General features: G+C 35.1%; 2 protein-coding genes across 2 annotated transcripts; both read left to right on the top strand.

Moving 5' to 3' along the window:
- Positions 1-174: 174 nt before the first annotated feature.
- Positions 175-7,110, top strand: LOC110926230 (receptor-like protein 4). Its single transcript, XM_022169987.2, has 9 exons — positions 175-415; positions 568-1,620; positions 2,194-2,338; positions 2,428-2,499; positions 2,592-2,660; positions 2,780-2,848; positions 2,948-3,025; positions 6,379-6,584; positions 6,678-7,110. Exons 1-9 carry the CDS (start codon positions 343-345, stop codon positions 6,776-6,778), a joined length of 1,866 nt encoding a protein of 621 aa, XP_022025679.1. The 5' UTR covers positions 175-342; the 3' UTR covers positions 6,779-7,110.
- A 3,733-nt stretch (positions 7,111-10,843) lies between these two features.
- On the top strand, positions 10,844-11,908 carry LOC110925360. Its single transcript, XM_022169314.1, has 2 exons — positions 10,844-11,216; positions 11,469-11,908. The coding sequence occupies exons 1-2, from the start codon at positions 10,844-10,846 to the stop codon at positions 11,906-11,908; spliced, it is 813 nt and encodes a 270-aa protein (XP_022025006.1).
- Positions 11,909-20,598: the final 8,690 nt, after the last annotated feature.

Genomic DNA, 20,598 nt, shown 5'->3' with positions numbered 1-20,598 from the left:
ATCAATCATGCAATTATGCAAACAAACAACTTGATATAATAAGGATTTAAAATATAAAAACGAGTATATTTTTCTAAACCATATTGTATATTTTATAAAAAAAAATATTTATAAAAATTAATTAGAAAAAGATTTAAAAGTCATCATCCACCCACCTGCCAACTCATTAAAAATTCTAACGCCCCCACCACCACTTTCCCAATCACTCTCCGTTTCCCCCTCCTCCGTCAATCTCGCCGTTTACTTAAAATACATACAATTTGCCGATCTTATAAAATTGACCTTTATCCTCCGTAAGTCCAAACCACCGTCACCGTCACCGTCACCACCACCACCACCACCATGCTTCCGGCAACCACCGTTTTCACTCTCCTCCTATCACTCCTCTTCACTCCTTCATCCTCCTTCCCCTTCGGTAAGTAACACAATTCACACTCCACACACACACACACACACACACACTCATTGCATCTGTAACTAACTTTTAACAACTTTCAACAGATTATTCTCACTCAATTGCTCACTAACTTTACTTTCACTCATTAACTGTTGTTGTTTAATCTACAGATACGACGTCGTACCACATCGACTGCGGCAGCACAACCACCACCACCGATAAATTCAACACCACGTGGCTCTCCGACCGTTACGCCTCCGCCGGTTCAAACGGCATCGTTTCGGAACCGCTCCTCTTCCAATCCTTCCACGAGAAAACCGTACGGTACTTTCCGATCTCCTCCGGTAAAAAAAACTGTTACACGTTCCCGGAGATTCCTCCGGGAAGATATTATCTACGCACTTTCACCGTTTATGATAACTACGACGGTAAATCTCACTCTCCGAGCTTCGATTTGTCGGTCGAAGGCACGGTTGTGTTCTCGTGGCGGTCGCCGTGGCCCGAGGATATTAGCCGGTACGGCGCGTACTCAGATCTGATGTTTTATGCTTTAGATAGTGATATTGATGTGTGTTTGTATAGTATAGCTACTGATCCTCCGGTTATCGGTTCGATTGAGGTAATTCGGATCGATCCGGAGTCGTATGATCCGGTCAAAACCGGAAATGACTCGTCGATATTAGTTAATTACGGTCGGTTGACTTGTGGTTCGAATCAGTGGGGGCCGGGGTTTAGTAATGACACGGATGTGTTCGGTAGGGCATGGCAATCGGATGCGAAGTTTAGGACGGATACGGTTGGGGTTAAGTCGGTTACGGCGGTTAGGAATGTTGTTGGTGCTGGTAGTGGTCCGAATTATTTTCCGGCGAAGTTGTATGAGTCAGCGGTTACGTTGACTGGTAAAGGGAGTTTGGTGTATAGTTTGCCGGTGGATGCGAAATTGGATTATCTTGTGTGGCTTCATTTTGCGGAGATTGATGTAAGCGTGGATGGGAAAGGGAAACGAGTGTTTGATGTGGTTATAAACGAGGAGAATGTTACTACGGTTGATATATTTAAGGAAGTTGGTGGTTTCGCTGCGTTTAGTTATCATTATGTGGCGAAGAATTTGAGCGTTGACACTCTGGTTGTGAAGCTTGTTCCTGTTGTCGGGTCGCCTTTGATTTGCGGGCTTGAGAATTACGCCATTGTTCCAGCCGATGTCATGACCGTGCCTGAGCAAGGTGGTTTTTAGTAGATTATGTCAAACTTTGATGATTAGACATGTAACTGAACCGAACGCATGTGTTCGTTCATTTAACTTTAACCGAATACGAACATATAATCGAACACATTTTTTTTATGTTCGTTTATTAAGAAAATCGGCATGTTCGTGTTCGTTTAAAACCTAAATGAACAGTACAGGAACATAAACAAACAAACTTAAACGAACATAATTGACTAAACATAAACGGACATAAAGTAATTTTTTATATAAATTAGTGACAGATTATGATAAGTTCCATTGGAATACCCATTTTTATAACTAGAAAGCCCAATTACCAATTAGTTATCTTTATATAAGTAGCTAGAAAATTCTTTTTATGTTTAATATTTATATAAAGATAACTATTTATGTATTTATATAAACGAACATAAACGGACGTTCACGAACAAAAATGAACAAACAAAACGTGTGTTCATGTTCGTTCGTTTATTAAATAAACGAACTCCCCGCCGAACAGGTTCACAACCAGTTCATGAACATTCAGTTTGTTTACAGGCTTATTGATGATTTCATTGGATCTCTATTGCAGCTTCCGCTATGCAAGAACTAAAGGTATCGTTACGCGTTCCAGAAAGAATGGGATGGAACGGTGATCCTTGTGCTCCTACTAGTTGGGATGCATGGGAGGGTGTTACTTGCCATCGCGATGGGATTGCTCTTGTAATCACTCAGATGTAAGTATTCATTTACGCAAGTTGTTTTGACTTATGCTAGTAATCTATTGCTTATATTAATTGTTCGGTATATGTCGTTATGTTTACAGAGATCTTGGGAGCCAAGGTTTGAAAGGGTATATTAGTGATAAAGTCGTTCTTTTAACCAACTTGGTAAGCTTGTAAGTATCATCTACCTACTCTTATTGTGTGATTGTTCTTCTTTCTATAGTTTTCTGGTTCAAATCCGTTTAAAGTTTCTTTTTAACTGCAGGAACTTAAGTTCTAACTCTTTAGGAGGTACGATACCTGCAGGGTTGGGCCAGCATTCTCTTAAGAAAGTGTAAGATTCTATTAATTGGAAGCTTCATTACAGATTTTTGTCATTTTTGCATTTTCGCATTTTCGCATTTTGATATCTGTGATGTTGTTGTTGTCTCACTTTTTTAACAAATAATGAAGGGATCTATCAAACAATCAGATTACAGGGTCCATACCAGATAGTTTAAGTTCTTCAAATCTACAACTTGTGTAAGCTATTCTATACTCCTTATCCATATTTAGGTTTTGTTTCTAGCCATTTATCACGTATGTATTTTAACTCAAAAATTATATGCACTCGGTTCTCAGCATCCTGAATGGTAACAAACTGGAAGGACAAGTACCGGAGGAGCTTTACTCAATTGGTGTCCATGGTGGAGCTATCGAGTACGTCATTATTCATAATTCACTTCTTTTTCTTGTCGTATTTTTCTTTATTTCCTACTCGTGATTTACGTTGTCAATCATTTGGTGAGAAAAAAACGAACTAGTGTAGACTGTAGTCTTAGTTTATCCAAAATCTAGGTGGGCTTTATGTAGTTTTGCTGAAACTAGCAGTCTAGCACAAAAGCATTTGATATAGTCTTGAAAAATAAGGTTTACCGCATAAGAAAAAAGAAAAAGAATTTGAACCTCTAGAAGGGTAGAAGTAGATAGATCCATTTTAGTCCTTCTAAAGTTCTAAATGAATTTTGAGATAATTAAGACCTGCATCACACCAAGATGCAGGTTCATATAGCGAAATCCACACGAATCTTCAAAAGAATATAGGCATTTCTTGAACTAAATCCAGATTAGAGATATGAATATATGTTTATTTTCAAAATAATGAATTGGTTTCTATAAGGAAACTTGACTTTCTTTTCCTTGTAATGCCCCTTGTATGGAAAATGACCTCACCAAGTTTCAAAATTTGATATATATGCTTATCTTTTCCTCTCTGAATCCTTTCCTTGTATTCTAAATATATATCATAAAGGGTAAATTACACTTTTCGTCCTTTATGTTTGTATCACATTGCAATGGATAGCCTTTAACTTCAATAATTACAGTCACAATCCTTTATTTGAAAAACTCAGTACATCTTTCGTCCTTTAGCACTAACAAGGTTAAAATTTTCAGTTAAGTCTATTCACTTAAGGGCAATTTAGTCTTTTTACTTGGTTATTTATAATATAAATAAAAGAAATTAAGAACAAATATAATTACCCCTTATCTCTTTCACTCTCACTCTCTATTTCTCTAACACACTTTGAATTCTCTCCCTCTCTAACAAACCATCAACCCACCACCACCCACCAACACTCACGATTGATTGAGAAATTACTAGCCTTTATCCCAGCTTGCCTTTTGCCCAGATGAAACGACAACTTCGAAGGGAAGAGGTGCCAAAGACGACCAATACTCAATGCTTAGACACTGCAACATCAGCTCAAATTGCAAATAAACATGAGAAAATAACAAGAAAAAAAAAAGACATTTGCTGTGAAAAGAAAAGTACAAAACAATTGTGTAGCTTAACTACCATGGCGAACAGCAAAACCCCCTTATTTATTACCTATTTTTCACTCTCTTTATTTAACATTCTTCCACCAGCACTACAACCGCTGCAACCACCACCACCATCACAATCACGACCAACAACTACAAGTCTACAACGCACCCCCCCCCCCCCCCTCTCACACCTACACAACCAGTAACAATCTGCCATAAAAAATTCGTTCGTTCATAAACCGATGCAACGCTGGAGAAATTCATGTGTGAGAGAGAATCTAGAGATATGAAGATCCCCTGGTTTTCAAAACATGGTTGCTATGGTGGTGATGGCCACCTTTTAGATCTAGGAACATTTTTTTGTTGGTAAATGATAACAAATGGGGGGCATTGTGGTTGAGGAAGACATGCCACTGATATGAAGCAATATGGTTGAGGGAGACGAGACTGACAAAGATGGTGTGTTCTTTCCCGGAGATGGTTCTTGTTCTTGGTTTAATGGAGGTGATGACTAATTTCTTGAGATGTGATAATGAGTGTTGGTGGTGGTTTTCTGAGAAAAGGTAAAGTGAGAGAGAGAAAGAGAAGATGGTTAGACAGAGAGAGTTGAGAGATAAGGTTTATAAGTTTTATAATTTTTTTTAAATAAAAAGGTGTTTAAAGACATAAATGCCCTCACATGAGGTGCACATGCCATGACTTAACACTTAAAATTAACTAGGTTAGTGCTAAAGGACGAATGATGTAATTAGTTTTACAAATAAAGGATTGTGACTGTAATTATTGAAGTTAAAGGCTATCCATTGTAATGTCATACAAACATAAAGGACGGAAAGTGTAATTTATCCTTCCATGCTCGTTAATTTGGGATACCATGGGATACCATGATATGTATGGTGCTGAACAACTCCCAAAATGTAGATCACAATAACTCTTAGTGTTTATACTTAAATAGTTATATAATCATTATTAATTGGTCTCGGGGTTTCAACGCCTTAACATTACTTACCTGAAGGTAAAGATAGGCTACAGTATATATGTGCGACACTTTTCGATGGTTTTGTCAAGACCTTAGTTGATGAGCATTATGCTATTAAGATCTCACGTTATCGTCATGTAACCCAAACGAAGCAAATAGCTCCGTCTGTACATAATCTCATACTCATGCCACCCATCTATCTCTTCATACTCAAGTGTCTCAACCATTGGCAAGTGGTCAACGAACACAACCAATAGATCCACCTGAGCTTGGAAAAACAGTTCTTTCGACCCAAAACCTTGATCACTACATGTCACGACTCACGAGAAGAATCTATTCAGATGCTTCAACATTAACCTTGGTAACTACGCACCATCAACGCCATTTATTTAAATGGCAATCAAAAGGGCATCTATTCTGCTTGCAGGCAGGCAACACTGTCAATATTTATTCACAATGATTGGCATTTGACAATAGAGTTCAAATAGAAGATAAAGGTCAACGATAGAGTTCATGTCTCTCTGTTGAGAAGGGCATGGTTCTAAGGGTTCATACATTGCTTCATACATGTTCGAAGCATAGTTCACCACAATTATGGATCAATGAAGCATATTTTAACGAAATCTTGTTGAAACTTACATAAGATACATCTATCCTTCTTTCAAAGATGCTGCATCCTTTGTCTGCTTCTACATAACAACAAATGTAAAGCGAGTCAACGGCACAATTGCACCACCATATGGATCACGGAATGTGAAGCTTTTTTGATTCTTCAGATTCCAAACTAACAAATTAAGTTTTGTTCATGGGGTCTGTAATTTGTTAGGAATGATGCCTCTTCAGTCAAGGGCGTAGCTTTGTGGGCGCGGACGACCCCCCGGACTTTTCACTCAGTAGTGGAGAGTATGTAGCTTTCATATAGAATTTTTTGGGTATATACGTTTTGACCCCCCAATTTTATGGAAATTTTTGGTATATACGTCCCCCCCCCCCCCCCCCCCCCCCCCCCCCACTTGGAAATCTCAAGCTTCGCCACCGACTATGTTTACCCTGTTTTGCATCATGAGCTATCATCAACCATCTAGATCTTTATTTAAACCGACTTTCAGAAGATTTATATCAATATTTAGGCACTTCTTCATGTATTTAACAATTGTTACTACTTACTACTATCCTAACTACTGCAGTTAAGATTTTATTTTCAGTTTTTTATTTATTTATTATTTTTTTAATTTCTTTATCTAACCTTTTTATGATTGTTGTACAGCCTTTCCGGTAACAAAGGGTTATGTGGTGTACCTTCTTTGCCCGATTGCCCTTTATTCTGGAAAAACGGTGGCCTGTCAAATGGCGGTAAAATTGCAATCGGGATCTCATGCGGTGTCGTATTTTTATTGGCTGCGGTAATTACATTTATCTGTATAAGAAGACGGCGTAATGATTACGACTTCGGCCTACCACAAGAGTTAATGTGTAAGTATAATTTCTACTTCTTTAACCAATCCATTGCCATTGGTTAAAAACATTTTCTATAATATCTTTTTCTTTTTGACTTTTTTATTTCAGCTCTTGCTGCAAAGAGGAACAAATATCAGAGACAAAAATCTTTGATGGCCCTTGAAATGGAGAGTCAACATGCCAAAGGGTTCATACCGAGTTACAATTAAAACTAACCCGACACTTTTAGCCAAAGAAGATGGTGCATACCGGGTAAATTTATTGGTACAAAGGTAGACACGTCGGTTAACCACCAAACGACTTAAGTTAAAACCAACTTGTCAATAGGACGCGGTGTATTATTTATCTTCGGTTTTATTTTGGTATCTATATAAGCGATTTGCCAAATGCCACTCGTGTATCATTGGTCAATTTTCGGCATTTGATAAATGTAGATTTGAAACTAAACATTCTCGAAACCATACATAGATATACTGACCCTTACATTTGTAGTGTAACATTATATTTTTTGATATCGATTGTTTAAAATGTGTTCCGATTATGATTGATTTTCCTTTACGTGTCCTGCAAGAAAGATTGAATACATTTCTAAGTGATCATGATGTGTATAATATGCGAACGTACCGGATAAACATATGCCCAATACAAAAATACCAAGACCATGGGAGTTGTCATGACGAGAACCACATTCCGACAATGTAAAACATAAGCAATTCATTTGTGGATCACGGTCATTGTACATAATCGGTATAATGTTCAAACTAAACACATGTCGGGGTCCATGGATAAATAGGGTTGTTCAAAAAGCTCGCGGCTCGGAGCTCGCTCGAAGCTCGCTCGGATTTAGCTCGGAAAAAGCTCGCTCGATTTGGCTCGGTTTAAAAGCTCGCGGCTCGGAGCTCGCTTGAGTGATAAACAAGAAAATTTGGGTGGAAAATGAAGATTTTATGAAGTAGGATTTTAAACCCACTATACAAGTACATGACCAAATGTATAGTGTATAGTTGGATAAAAACAATTGTTTATGAGTGAAATGGTCTATATTATACCTCAAATTAGAACAGTTACGTGTTCCTAACAAGTTGGTCGAGTAGTTAGTCACTTGATTTATCTTCTTGATGTTCTAAGTTTAACTCAAACTTGCATCACTTTAAAGGAAATCACTGGTGGCAATGAAGTTTAGAACTAGGTTTCTCTGTCGGTCGCCAGTTCCAAACCGAGCCAAACCGGGTTTTACCGCAGTGGGCCTTCGGGCGGGTTTTTCCTAGAACTGGTGGCTTGGGTGTGCATCCAACTCTGATCATTGTGACGGAGGAGATGCATTTGCTCAATTAAGGGTATCCCATTATACAAGTACATGACTAAAGCATAGTATCTCAGGTGTGTTTTAATAAAATTTTCTTAAAAAAATGTAATATTGTGTACAATAGGCGATGGTTTGGTAAATTGTGTTGGAAGAGAAACCTAGTTGCTAAAGTAAGTGCATGGGCCTCTCGGGATTGCAAATAAAGTTGTTGGCTCGAGTTGTCAAGTGGACTTTAATTGTGGACTTGTGGTACAACGTTGTATAAAAGTTACTATCGTGGTACAAACTTTTGAATTATTGTTTGCATGTAATTATTACGCAGTGATGGATTTCGTAATTTTTTATAAAGGTCGGGAATGTTTTAAGTCGGTTATCTATCGTAATATATATAATGGGCCGGTTCGGGTTGGATCAAACCACATAATCTAGTAATTAATCAACTAATTAAAAAACTTATTAAATAAACTAACCACTATTTTAACTATTAATCAAACGTAATCTAAACCCTAATCAAATAAAGTAAAACAAATTAAAGATTCAAACTAAAGAGAGGGAGGGAGTTCACTGGTTATGTGGTTCACACGATAGTCGGCGACGAGGGTGGAGAAGGGTAACGGCTAATGAGGGTGGAGCGTTCACTTGTTTAGGCGGAGAAGGGCACAGCGATCACATCTTCGCCTTTTTATCTTGCATATCCAATTGCCACTTTTATGTTTAACTTTAAACAATTTAACAATTCAAATTTAACTTTTGGCAACGCCATTTCATTATTAACATCACAACCTGTGGGTTTAAATAACATATTAGATGTTCATATAATTATATGAAAAAAAGGTTATATTCGAATGTATAAGTTTCTAGTTTTGTGCTTCTTATATAAAAAAATTTATATTCGAATGTGTAAATTTCTTTTTTTGAACGAATGTGTAAATTTCTAGTTTTGTTTTTCTTAGGGGTCGACGTGTTGGTCAAAATTCTATGAAGTTGGTGTCATAATTTCATGGGGGGTTAATTATGATTTTCAGTGTATATATGGTTAAAAAAAATCATGAGGGGTCGGTGACCCCCATAGTACCAAATACCACCCAGTTATTATGTGTAAGTAAGTATGCTTATGCAATCAATGTCGGGACCCTCTAAAGCTATGTGTAATGGTTTAATCCGTTTTCAATGGTACATCAAAAGGTGAGCGTCACGTCATTGTTACGTAGGCATGAGTTCTCACTCACTTTTTTGTTACCTTTTCGTTTAATGATTTCACAAATTTTTAACTATCCACCATCCATCAAAATAATATTTAAATTACATAAATTAAAAACTTTAAAAAAGGTTACCCCATGGATTTTTTTAATTAGTTAAAAAGAGGAAGTATCTGGCAAAGTGTACTTTTTTATTGGCCAACTAAATTTAATCCACATGAAAACGGATGGATCACACCCTTGAAAAAGTAGTTGCAGCGTGAGTGGTTTCACAGCAGGAGGGCTCACGCCCATGAAAAACTAGTATGAGGCGGGGTATGAGGAGGTAAATATCCAAGGTGTTATGGGGGCGTTATGCCATTACGGATAGCCTAATGTCATGTAATCCATACTTCTGCTATTGTTTGGCTGGTCTAATTTGATAAGTTATTTTTCATACACTTTGCTGTTATAATTAAGTGTTTATAAGTTGTGTTTTAGTCCAAGATAATTTATGGTTTATTTAATAAGTTGTTTGAAAATTTGAGTTTCAACAACTTTTGCTTTCGTCTTCATCTCGATCACGATTTGAGTACCGATTTAGAGGTTTTTGGTTAGTCTTCATTTTGTGTAGTTATTTCTAAAAAAAGAAAAAAAAAGTACCCTAAGATGCAAAACAAAATTAAAATTTAGCAATACTATATAGTTTTTAGAGTTAAATTTCATTTTAGTTTCTGTGGTTTGGGTCATTTTTTCAGTTTAGTCCAAAGATTTTATTTTTCACCTGTGGGTCCAAAAAAGATTTCACCGTTGTCATTTTAGTCCACTGGGTTAACTTCATCCATTATTTTTGTTAACGAGAAAGGCAATTTGATCATTTTATATGGCCGAATTGCATTTCTCGTTAACAGAAAAAATGGATGAAGTTAACCCAATAAACTAAAATGGTAACTATGAAATCTTTTTAGATCCACAGGCGAAAAATAAAACATTTTGACTAAACTAACAAAAATGACTCAAACCACATGAACTAAAAAGACATTTAACTCTAATTTTTTAATACTTAAACCTATAGTCACACTCCCATTTCACTACTCTTTATTCACTAAATCATTTGTTTTGCCAAATGATTTTTGAGAAATCCCAATTTTCATGAGATTTTCTTTTGAATACAACAAATCAAAATAAGACAGACGTATACATATAGAATTTGATTTACTCTAGCGAGTGTTCAAGATGAAAATGAAATATGTGGATGTGATTTCTTTGCTTTAGCCCAAGAAACCTTTCGCTTTTGGTTTTCAAATCACATGTTAAAAATGTAAAACTTTTATTCCCGTTGCATACCAAAATACTAGAATCTATGGACCTATTCGTTTTTTCTTCTTATACACTAGGGGGAAGGGGCGTCCAACCATATACCTTAAGTCCCGTCAATCCCCTTACGTCATGTTACTTGATCTATCTATTATCCTAAATTACCCGATTTACTTGCACATCTACCTCAAAAAATGGACACCACCATTTTACTCCGCTCCCCCCGTCTCAGCTCGTCCCCTCCGTCGCACACCGCCCCCTTGGGCTCGGCGCGTCCCAAACGTCGGCAGGAAGACGTTGGCGACGAGGTGAACAGTTTGAAAAAGTGCCCCCCCCCCCCCCAACGGTAACTTGCCTTAAAAAAAAAAAACAATACCACTATATATTTAACCTTTTAACCACAATTTTTTTTCACACAACCTCAACATTCTCTCCATTTTTATAAAACAACCTCCCTCAACCTTAAAAAAAATATGGATCCTTACAACTCAAATAATCTCAACTCAAGTTCACTCCTGTTCTCGTCACCCGGCTACACACCCGTCATGGAAAACTCTTTTTCGGGTTACCAACAAATGCCCAACGTTTTCAACCAACGAAACCAATACCATATGCAACAACCCAACATTCCCTTCAACCAAATGCAAATGCAACCAAACCCACAAACATTCAACATGCCATATCAACAAATGCAAATGCAGCAACTAATGCAAAACCCGATTAACATGTCATATCAACCACCGCCACAAGCACGTCCAACACAAATCGAGGAAGAAGATGATGACGTAGAGGTTGTGCCAGAAACGCAACCTCAAACTTCAAAAAGGAAAAATACAAAGGAAAAGGGTAAAAAAGAAGACGCAGTCGACAAACAACTAAAATTGTCAAAAATTGAGGAAGAGGCGTTGGCGAAGGCGTGGATTGCGTTGTCAAGGAATCCAATACTCGATAAAAATTATTTTTTTCATTATATTATTATTGTTACTAACTTTTATTTGTACATTATATTTTTCTTACAAAATATTATTATTGTTACTAACATTTATTTGTACATTATATTTTTTCTTATAAAATATTATTATTGTTACTAACTTGTAGGTAACAACCAATCAAACGATGGGTTTTGGCAAGAAATCCTTGATATATTCCACACGTTTATGGAACAAGGCGAGTACAGAAACATTGATTCTATCGGCTCCAAGTGGCGCAAGATGAATACGGTGATCCAACGCTTTTGTGGGTTTTATAACCAAACGCTCTCCAACAAACCGAGTGGGTGGAACCACGAAAATGTTTTCCATGAGGTGATGCGTTTATACGAAAATGAACATAAGAGTTCTTTCCCACATGTCCGTGCGTGGCAAGTTGTAAAGGATTCTCCAAAGTGGGCAGTGGTTCTTGATGAGGTTGCAAGCGCGAAACGAGCAACCAAACGGCCTAAAACTTCCGAGTCAGGAAGTTATAGCGTTGGAGCCTCAACCGGTCGTTGCCAAATAAATATCAACGAAGAGCCCGAGTTTGACGAGGAGCCGATTTAGGAGGAAGAACGTCCCTCAGGAAGAGACAAAAGTAAAAAGATAACGGCTGAAAAAAGGAAACAAGCCGCATCAGGATGCGGTGGTGGTTCGAAGTTTGAAGGTATTATGGCCGAGTTGAAAGCATTCAACCAAACCTTTACCGAGACGCAAAACGAGAAGGTAAAAGTAAGAAACGACAAGTCGAGGAGAAGCAAAGGAGGCAAGAAGAAGCGCAACAGTTGGATGAATGGAGAATAATGACCACCGACCTTAGCGCACATCCCGAGGAAGACCATCACATCTTACAAAAAATGAAGGAAAAAATTTTAAAAAAATGGAGTGAGGAAATGTAGTTTTTTTTAAATGTAACTTTAGGTTTTTATTTAAATATAACTTTTTAATTTTTATCTTGGTTTTAATAATTTAACTAAATAAAAAAATAATAAAAAAGGAGGGACGACTATCCTCCACACCCTTAGATAGTCCCCAAAGGAATGATCCTTCACCTTTGATGATGTAACGTCTACATAACGGGTAGTCCCGTTAGGGAACAAGCAAACCACGCCCTATCTTCTAAGTAATGTTCACTATGGGTATGTTTGGCAAAAGTAGCTGGTGGCTGGTAGCTGAAAGCTGGAAGCTGGTAGCTGGTGGCTGGAAGCTGGTAGCTGTAGCTGGTAGCTAGTAGCTGTAGCTTTTTAGATATATTTGGTGTTTGGTAGAGTAGCTGTAGCTTTTAATAAAATGTATAAAATTACCAAAATGGACATAACTAAAAATTTAGAAAGTTGGTGCATTAAAAAGTTCCTTATTTTGAGAGGTTAAAATAGTCATTTTTCCCTAAAAGCTTGTAGCTCCTTCTAAACGCTACTAGTAGTAACGTTCAACCAAAAGCTTCAAGCTCCTAACCTAAAAGCTTAAAGCTCCTTCAACCAAACAAGATTTTTTATTAAGTATGAGCTTTTTCTTAAAAGCTTAAAGCTAGAAGCTTCTAAAAGCTCCTAAAAGCTCCATGCCAAACATACCTTTCAAATCAATTAGTACATCCTAAAGTTAATCATGTTTTTTCTCTAACATGAATTCAATTTAAATTTATCATATAACACCCTAGAGTTTTTTTTCCTTTTAAACCTTTTAAAATATATTATTATATAAATTCTGAATATATGTCATTATGACATGTGTATTTTAATCTGCGTTTTAATATAAACTTTTTTTTTTAAACCGAGTTTGTGTCATAAAATACAAATTATCAATCACAAACGTACAAGTCATCATAGCAGCTTTAAGGTTTCGTTTTTTTACGGTTAACTTTTATATTATATGTTTTATAAATTTTCGAATTCGCCATTTCGACCCACGTAATTTCCGTGCCGATTTCGACCAAACATCGGTACCGACATTGATGTAATGAAATCGATACCAGTATTCGTTTTTATGGTTTGTCGATTGATGTAAAACACATGTTGATATCCTTTTGTGCATATCACGTTTTTATTATTTAGGTTTTCTTTTTCACTTGCTATCGTATATGCCAGTACCGTCTCGAACAGAAGCGGACTGAACCGATACTGACCTTGTTTCCTCCGCGTATGGGGATAAAATTTACATGCAATAACCTTATTAATTTTAACTAGATTTAAGCTCTCACGCGTTGCGGCGTGGGCGTAGAACTATGCCAAATAGCACTAATGTCACGCCACTGGCAACGACTGCCAACACTGAGTCGATCCAGGACCCGCGCGTTGCGACGAACTTGTCAAACGAAAAAAATAAATGTAAAATATTGAACCACACATGCATGTTGCGTTGTGTTAACTCGCATAATTTTGAACGAAACAAAAAAAATGTTAAACGACACACGCACGTTGCGCCGTCTTAACTCGCAAAATTTAGAACGAAACGTAAAACAAAAATTTGCGAAAGATGAAAAGTATAGGGACCAAAGTTGATGGTAAAAATATTGTGAGATTAAATTGAAAATAATGAAAGTTTTAAGTTAAAAGTGAAAAAAAAACAATTTATATGGGTTAAAATTGTTCAATTGCAAAACATAAAAAACTTTTGGATTAAAGTTAAAAAATCAACCTTTTTTTTTTAAACCACCCAAAACATGAATTACAACACAATGCACAAAATTGTTCTTATGAAATTTTATGAAATGTAAATATTATAATAACATTTATGAGTTGCTTAAAAATAATACCATTTTCGTTTTTAGTGAACAACTTTTTATATATACCCCTTCATCTTTAATAAGTTTAACGTTTCGCTTCTCAACTTTAACAAAGTTATATTTCAGCCTCCTGAACTTTAATAATGGTGTTTTTTTAATAGATTTTATACTACTACCCCTAAACTTTAATAAAAATTATCACTTTGAGTTTGATTTTTTTGGTACGTGGATTTTTTAGCGGTTTCGTAACACCCCACACGAGCTATATTTAGTAACATTGTAGTTTTTAAATAGACCCGTTGTTTTAAACGTTTTTTTAACCGTTTGGTTTTTGAACCATTTGACACTCATCTTTAAATACACCATTGCAACTTGCTTTTTTTAATCTATGTTTAAACCGACCCGCTGCAATACGTGGCCGCCGTTCTTATCTTTATATTTGTGTAAATTTTTTAGAATAACTTGGCGTTGGTATACAACAAACTAACTTTTACTTGTCTTTCGAATACACCACAGCAACATGGTTTTTTTATCATCACGTAGAATGTTTCAGTACGATTTTTTTATTTTTTATGTACGTTTCGAACCCGTTACAGAGGATAGATATTAACCCACAGGTTAATAACATAACATATAGTGATATAAGATTTTGGTTAATAATATAACATATAATGATATAAGATTGAATGATTGATGACGGTGTGGAGATGACAACATCCAGGGATATTATTTGTTGGATATATGCCAAAATGTCAAAGACCAACTTTTCATTAACGAAGGTGGGACGTTATCAGGCTCTCTTTTTCCAATACATAAATATATAAAATAGTTTTTTATAGAAGCTTTTTAAACAGCCTGGAAAATATTTGAATTTCTTTTTATCTAATTTTATAGAAAAACATAAGTTTGACTCGTTTAATACTTTAAAATTTTAAGATGTGAGTAAAAATGTTTTCCAAAACATAGCCATTAACAAACAACCACATATAATTTGTATGACTCTCAAATCAAGATGTTTACATAAAATCCTAGTTTTTTTCGTTTTTATTTGATGTAATTTTAATTATAAAACATGTTAATCATGTCATTAATTAACTCGTATATTTATTTGTTCAATATTGCTTGGATTTTGTCAAATTCATATTTTCAAAGTGGTGTTTTTTTTAACGGCAAATTTGGATCACTGACGGAATACTAGAGTATTATCATACCATCAGCGTAACCATCCGATCATATCTATCTCCAATAGGCATAATGTCTATTTTTCAGAGTGGTTTTACATGCAAAATTTATAACAGGTTCGATAAATAAATCTGTTTCCCTCTTAAATAAATCATTTAATTATGTATTTATCCTTTCGTACGCTTTCAATTTGAGTGGAAGTCATTGTAAAAGACTTTTCTTTTGCATATAAATTCAAGAGTTAATTACATAGTTAGTCCCTGTGGTTTGCACAAAATAACATACTTAGGTACTAATAGTTTAAAATCACCTTCTAGGGTATTAACTTTTCATTTTGTAACGTTTAGATGTATTAACTTCTAGAGTATTAACATAGTTAGACCTTGTGGTTTGCACAAAGTAACATATTTAGGTACTAATAGAATGTGATTTTAAACCTCCAAAAAACGCTGATACCTCCAAACGTTACAAAATGAAAAGTTAATACCCTAGAATGTGATATTAAACTATTAGTACCTAAGTATGTTACTTTGTGCAAACCATAGGGACTAACTATGTAATTAACTCTAAATTCAAAATAGAAGATTTTTAAGTCAAGACAATTCAACATTTGATAAGAAAAAAAATCTATTGTTAGGAAATTTCAACAATTAAATTCATAAGTAAATACAAATTCTTCTTAAAAGAATAAAAAAATAGAGTAAATTGTAATTTGCCTTTTCGTGGCTTGGCGGTGGGAACAGGTTTGCACCCTCGAATTTTTTTTGTTGCACTCTGCGTCATTCTGCTTACAAAACGTAACACTCTACACCCTTCAGTCAAACGGATGTTAGTCTGACTGTTTGATGGCATGTTCTAAAACTTTTTACACAATTTAACAATTTGTTCATCACGAACCTATAATTCATATCAAAGAAAGGTCCAACGTTGGAATAGTTCGTATCGTAATCAGTTGAACAACGTTGTTCTTGAAGTTTACAAAGACTTATCATTAGAAACAAAGTTATAGACTTTGTACGCATTAACAATTTGTTCATTACGAACATACCATTTATATCAAAAAAAGGTCCAACGTTAGAATAGTTCGTATGTATGTATTATTAATAGAAAGTTCAACAATTACCATTAATACACACCAAGATTTATGACCATGCATGTCTATATCATGTGGACTACTAGCTACCACTTTGATTCATTTGATCATATCTACATTAAATACAAATTCAATACGTGGTATAAGCGATGACACAAGTTGGCAGGAGTGTGTGGGCTACCACGAATTGAACGAGTAAATACCCTTTGTGAAAAAATATCAAATAAAAATAATAATATCCTTTTGATAATATTCCAATAACATTAATTATTAGTTGGTTTGTGTCAATATAGTCATTTAAGTTATTAGAGAAAATGTGAAACTTGTTTCTAAAACCTTTTTTCTAGTTATTATTATTTAAAATGTTACATAAACACATTTACTCAAATGGTGTAAATAAATATAACGATTAGAAAACTATTACTTCGCTATGGATGAGATTCTATCGGCTATGTTGTTTCTATAATTGGGTTTTCGGGTATGGTCAGGCGGACCCACATGTCTCGGGTTGGGGTCCATGAACTTCAATCTTTTTTTAGAAAATAGTAGACCGGTACATTAATTTTTTCAAGGACCCAATAAAATAAATTATTTGGATCATATAGTATTAAAAACAAAGATATCCGCTCGTGTTCCAACAAATAGATCCCAAGTTCAAGTCTTACATATCTTATCTTTTTAGTTTATTTTTTTTCATCAAAATTAAACTAGTGTTTTAAAACAGCACAACCACCGACCCTCTAATTTGCTTCTTTAAAATGATAAACTGAATGTCGATTTTATTTAACACTTAATTACCAAATAATATTTAACACTCGATTACAGAATAAAACTTCTAACATATAAGGTAGTGGTTTCATATCCACTAAATGCTTCTACATTATTTCCTAGCCTCAACCCGACTACGATGACCGACCCGAAAATTTTAATGTTTGGTTGTTAAAAATTCTTGGGAAAATCACGAGAATAGCCATTGACTGGTCAAAGTTTCAAAATTAGCCATTTGTAGTGGCTCAATGAGCATTTTCACCAAAATCAGTGCTGCTGTAACGGCTTAAAAAATCCTTTCAGCATCAACCATCCACATTACGCCACGTGTATTCTAAGCCTTTTCAGTTATTTGTAAAGGCTCGATGCGCCTTTTCACCGAAATCGAGATATGATGTATTTTATATATTTTCCACTATGATTTTCAAACGGGTATTACCTTTTCATACGGTAATATTTTTTTTAGAAAAATACACCAAATTAAAGATGATAAAATTATCTTTAATTTGGTGTAAATTTTTTTAAAAATATTATCGTATGAAAACGTTATACGAAATCGTAGTGGAAAAATATTATAATATTTTTTAAAAAAGATTATACCAAATTAAAAATAATTTTATCATTTTTAATTTGGTGTATTTTTATAAAAAAAATATTACCGTATGAAAAAGCTACACCCTTTTAAAAATCATGGTGAAAAAATATATAAAATAAATCATACCTCGATTTCGGTGAAAAGGCTTATCGAGCCTTTACAAATAAATGAAAAGGCTTAGAATACACGTGCCGCAATTTGGTTGGTTGATATTAAAAGGATTTTTTAAGCCGTTACAGCAGCATTGATTTTGGTGAAAAGGCTCGTTGAGCCGCTACAAATGTCTCACGTGGCGCAATGTGGATGGTTGATGCTGAAATGATTTTTTAAGACGTTACAAAAGCATTGATTTTGGTGAAAAGGCTTGTTGAGCCGCTACAAATGGCTAATTTTAAAACTTTGATCAGTCAATGGCTATTCTCGTGATTTTCCCAAAATTCTTACACAAAAAAATAGACCTTAATGAAAAAAAATACTGGCTCCCCGATATGGTTAATGTCATATGTCTAGTAATAACACTTTTGTTACAATTATTCAATATTATTAACTCATGTTTACATTAAAAGAGTTAACAAGTTTATTGTTTTTCAAAACTTGATCACATCTTTTGAGTGAGAGTAGGTGACGGTGGAAATAGGTTTGGTGGTTCTGATAATATAATTATTTATTATGTAATAGACAAATCTTTTAATGTTTCTGATATTGACCACAACTTTTTTGAGTTTTTGTTTCTGGCAAATTAGCAATAGTAAGACGTCTTAATTCAAAATTAAAACTTAAGTTGAACGGTATCGATATTTTTATTATTTTATTATCAAAAAAATACTTTTGAACATAATTTATCTCTTATAACTTTGTAAATAATTTATAAATTTTTTAGTATATCGTTACAATATTTTTATTTTTATCCAAGTCTTGATACAAATTGACGTCGTCTATATAGTTAAATGCCTCGTAAATTTCTAAATATACTGTGATGTGCTTAGTTTTATCTCCGATTAGATAAGAATTTAATTTCTATTGTGATGAACCAAATCGATAATGTTTGCTGTCGTCAAGAACTGAACCGATTTCGATCGACTAACATAGTACTGGTATATGTATTATCTGAACCAATACCGATATTCATTTTATGTTTTTTGATCCTTGTCGTTATGTTAATAATATAGTTAAATGCTATATAAGTTTTTGAATATATCGTTGCGATGTGCTTACTTTTATCTATGTATCGATAAAAGTTATTTTTTTCCTGTTCTTTATCGTGATGAACAATATCAGTAACGTCCAGTTTCGTCACGAACCGAACCGATTCCGAACGAATAGCATCAACACTGGTACTGATATTATCCGAGCCGGTAGCGATATTCGTTTTTATAGGTTTCAATAATTGTAAAGCACGTGTAGATATCATCTTAGATGTACCTTTTTCGATTGCCGATATCGTACAAGTGTCGTAACAAACCAAAATGGTTACCGACTAAATGTACTCTCCAACGCGCAACAAACCCACTAGTTATATCAATAATAGAGAACAATAATTATACATTGTCTCACAAGTCACATCAATACCTTTAGTCTACATGATATATTGTCAATCCAGCAGAAAAAAAAGTATAATGCAAACGCTATGACAGAATTATATAATATTGCATCTTTCATAACCTTATCTCATGATACCTGCCCCATCATTGATCATTTGATCTTGTGTATTTTAGTTGGCACTTTCAATAAAGACCTATGGGACTCCATTTGCAACATCATCATGATACAGGTGGTCGTTGAGTGGTAAGGGAGAGACTTGGTGTTTTAAGGGACTCAAGTTCGATTCTTGCTCTCCTTATTATTTTCTGCGGCACCTGGTGATGATGGGAGACTAGACGAGTAGGCGGAAATCGCTAGTTCGATCCTTGAACTGAACGGGTTTTACCTCACCGCACTGGCGTGCCTTCGAGCAAGTGTTCACGGGCTTCGGCCCTAGGTGAGGGTTTTCCCTGGTTCGGAGACGAGTGTATCTCGATGTGATGATTTTCACCAATAACCCATTTGAAGGATTCATTAGCCGTTTAAAAAAATGATAGAGTTTAGGGGGTAGCAATACTAAAAAATGGCCAAAAAAAATTACTGGAAGGTTCAATTATTTTCCGACGAAAAGAAAAAAAATGACAAAAATAATACAATGACGGAAATTCGTATGACGAATTTCCGTCGAAAATTACAGTCGGAAACGCGACAACTTTTTAGTAGTGTGGCATGGGCAATTGGTCAGGAGTACAAGAAGCATGGCTCAAAACTCAAAAGGGATGCACCAAACCTAATCACTTGGTTTTTCATTTCATGTGAACCCCATCAACTTGGTCCCCCTCACTTACTCCTACGTTCATGCTGCCCCATGATATTAATGTGATGGATTTATATAGATATTGATGTACTCTTGCGAGCATAGAATCTTTTCGAATTAATTATATTGATCTAGCTGTCATCTGTGTACGTGTGTTGAGTTTTGGATACGTAACTCCACCAGTTGTAAGGATGAGATGTATGTAGGGCTGGAAACTGTTAGAAAAAACAACCCAGAAATTGACCCAGAGAATCAACGATTAACGGTTGAATCTTATTGAATACGAAAATGAATTACAAGAAACGAAATTACAAAGAAATTGAAGTAATGAATTATCTACACACTACTGCAAACCTCTATTTATACTAAACTCCCAAATTCAGTTACAACTATCCGTTGTAAGAATTTCCACAAACACCCCCTGATCTTACAAGAATGTAAGTATCAGACCTTGAATCTAAACAACTGCTCTCCAATACCTCAAACACTGATCTACTCCTCAACAGCATTTCAAACTACTGATTCACTATCTACTGCTTATTTCAACAGCAGCTGTTTT

The sequence above is a fragment of the Helianthus annuus genome, chromosome 17, assembly GCF_002127325.2.
Source record: "Helianthus annuus cultivar XRQ/B chromosome 17, HanXRQr2.0-SUNRISE, whole genome shotgun sequence".
Classification (NCBI taxonomy): Eukaryota; Viridiplantae; Streptophyta; class Magnoliopsida; order Asterales; family Asteraceae; genus Helianthus; species Helianthus annuus.
Note: the sequence above shows the minus strand (reverse complement) of the source record. Positions and strands in the feature narration are given on the sequence as shown.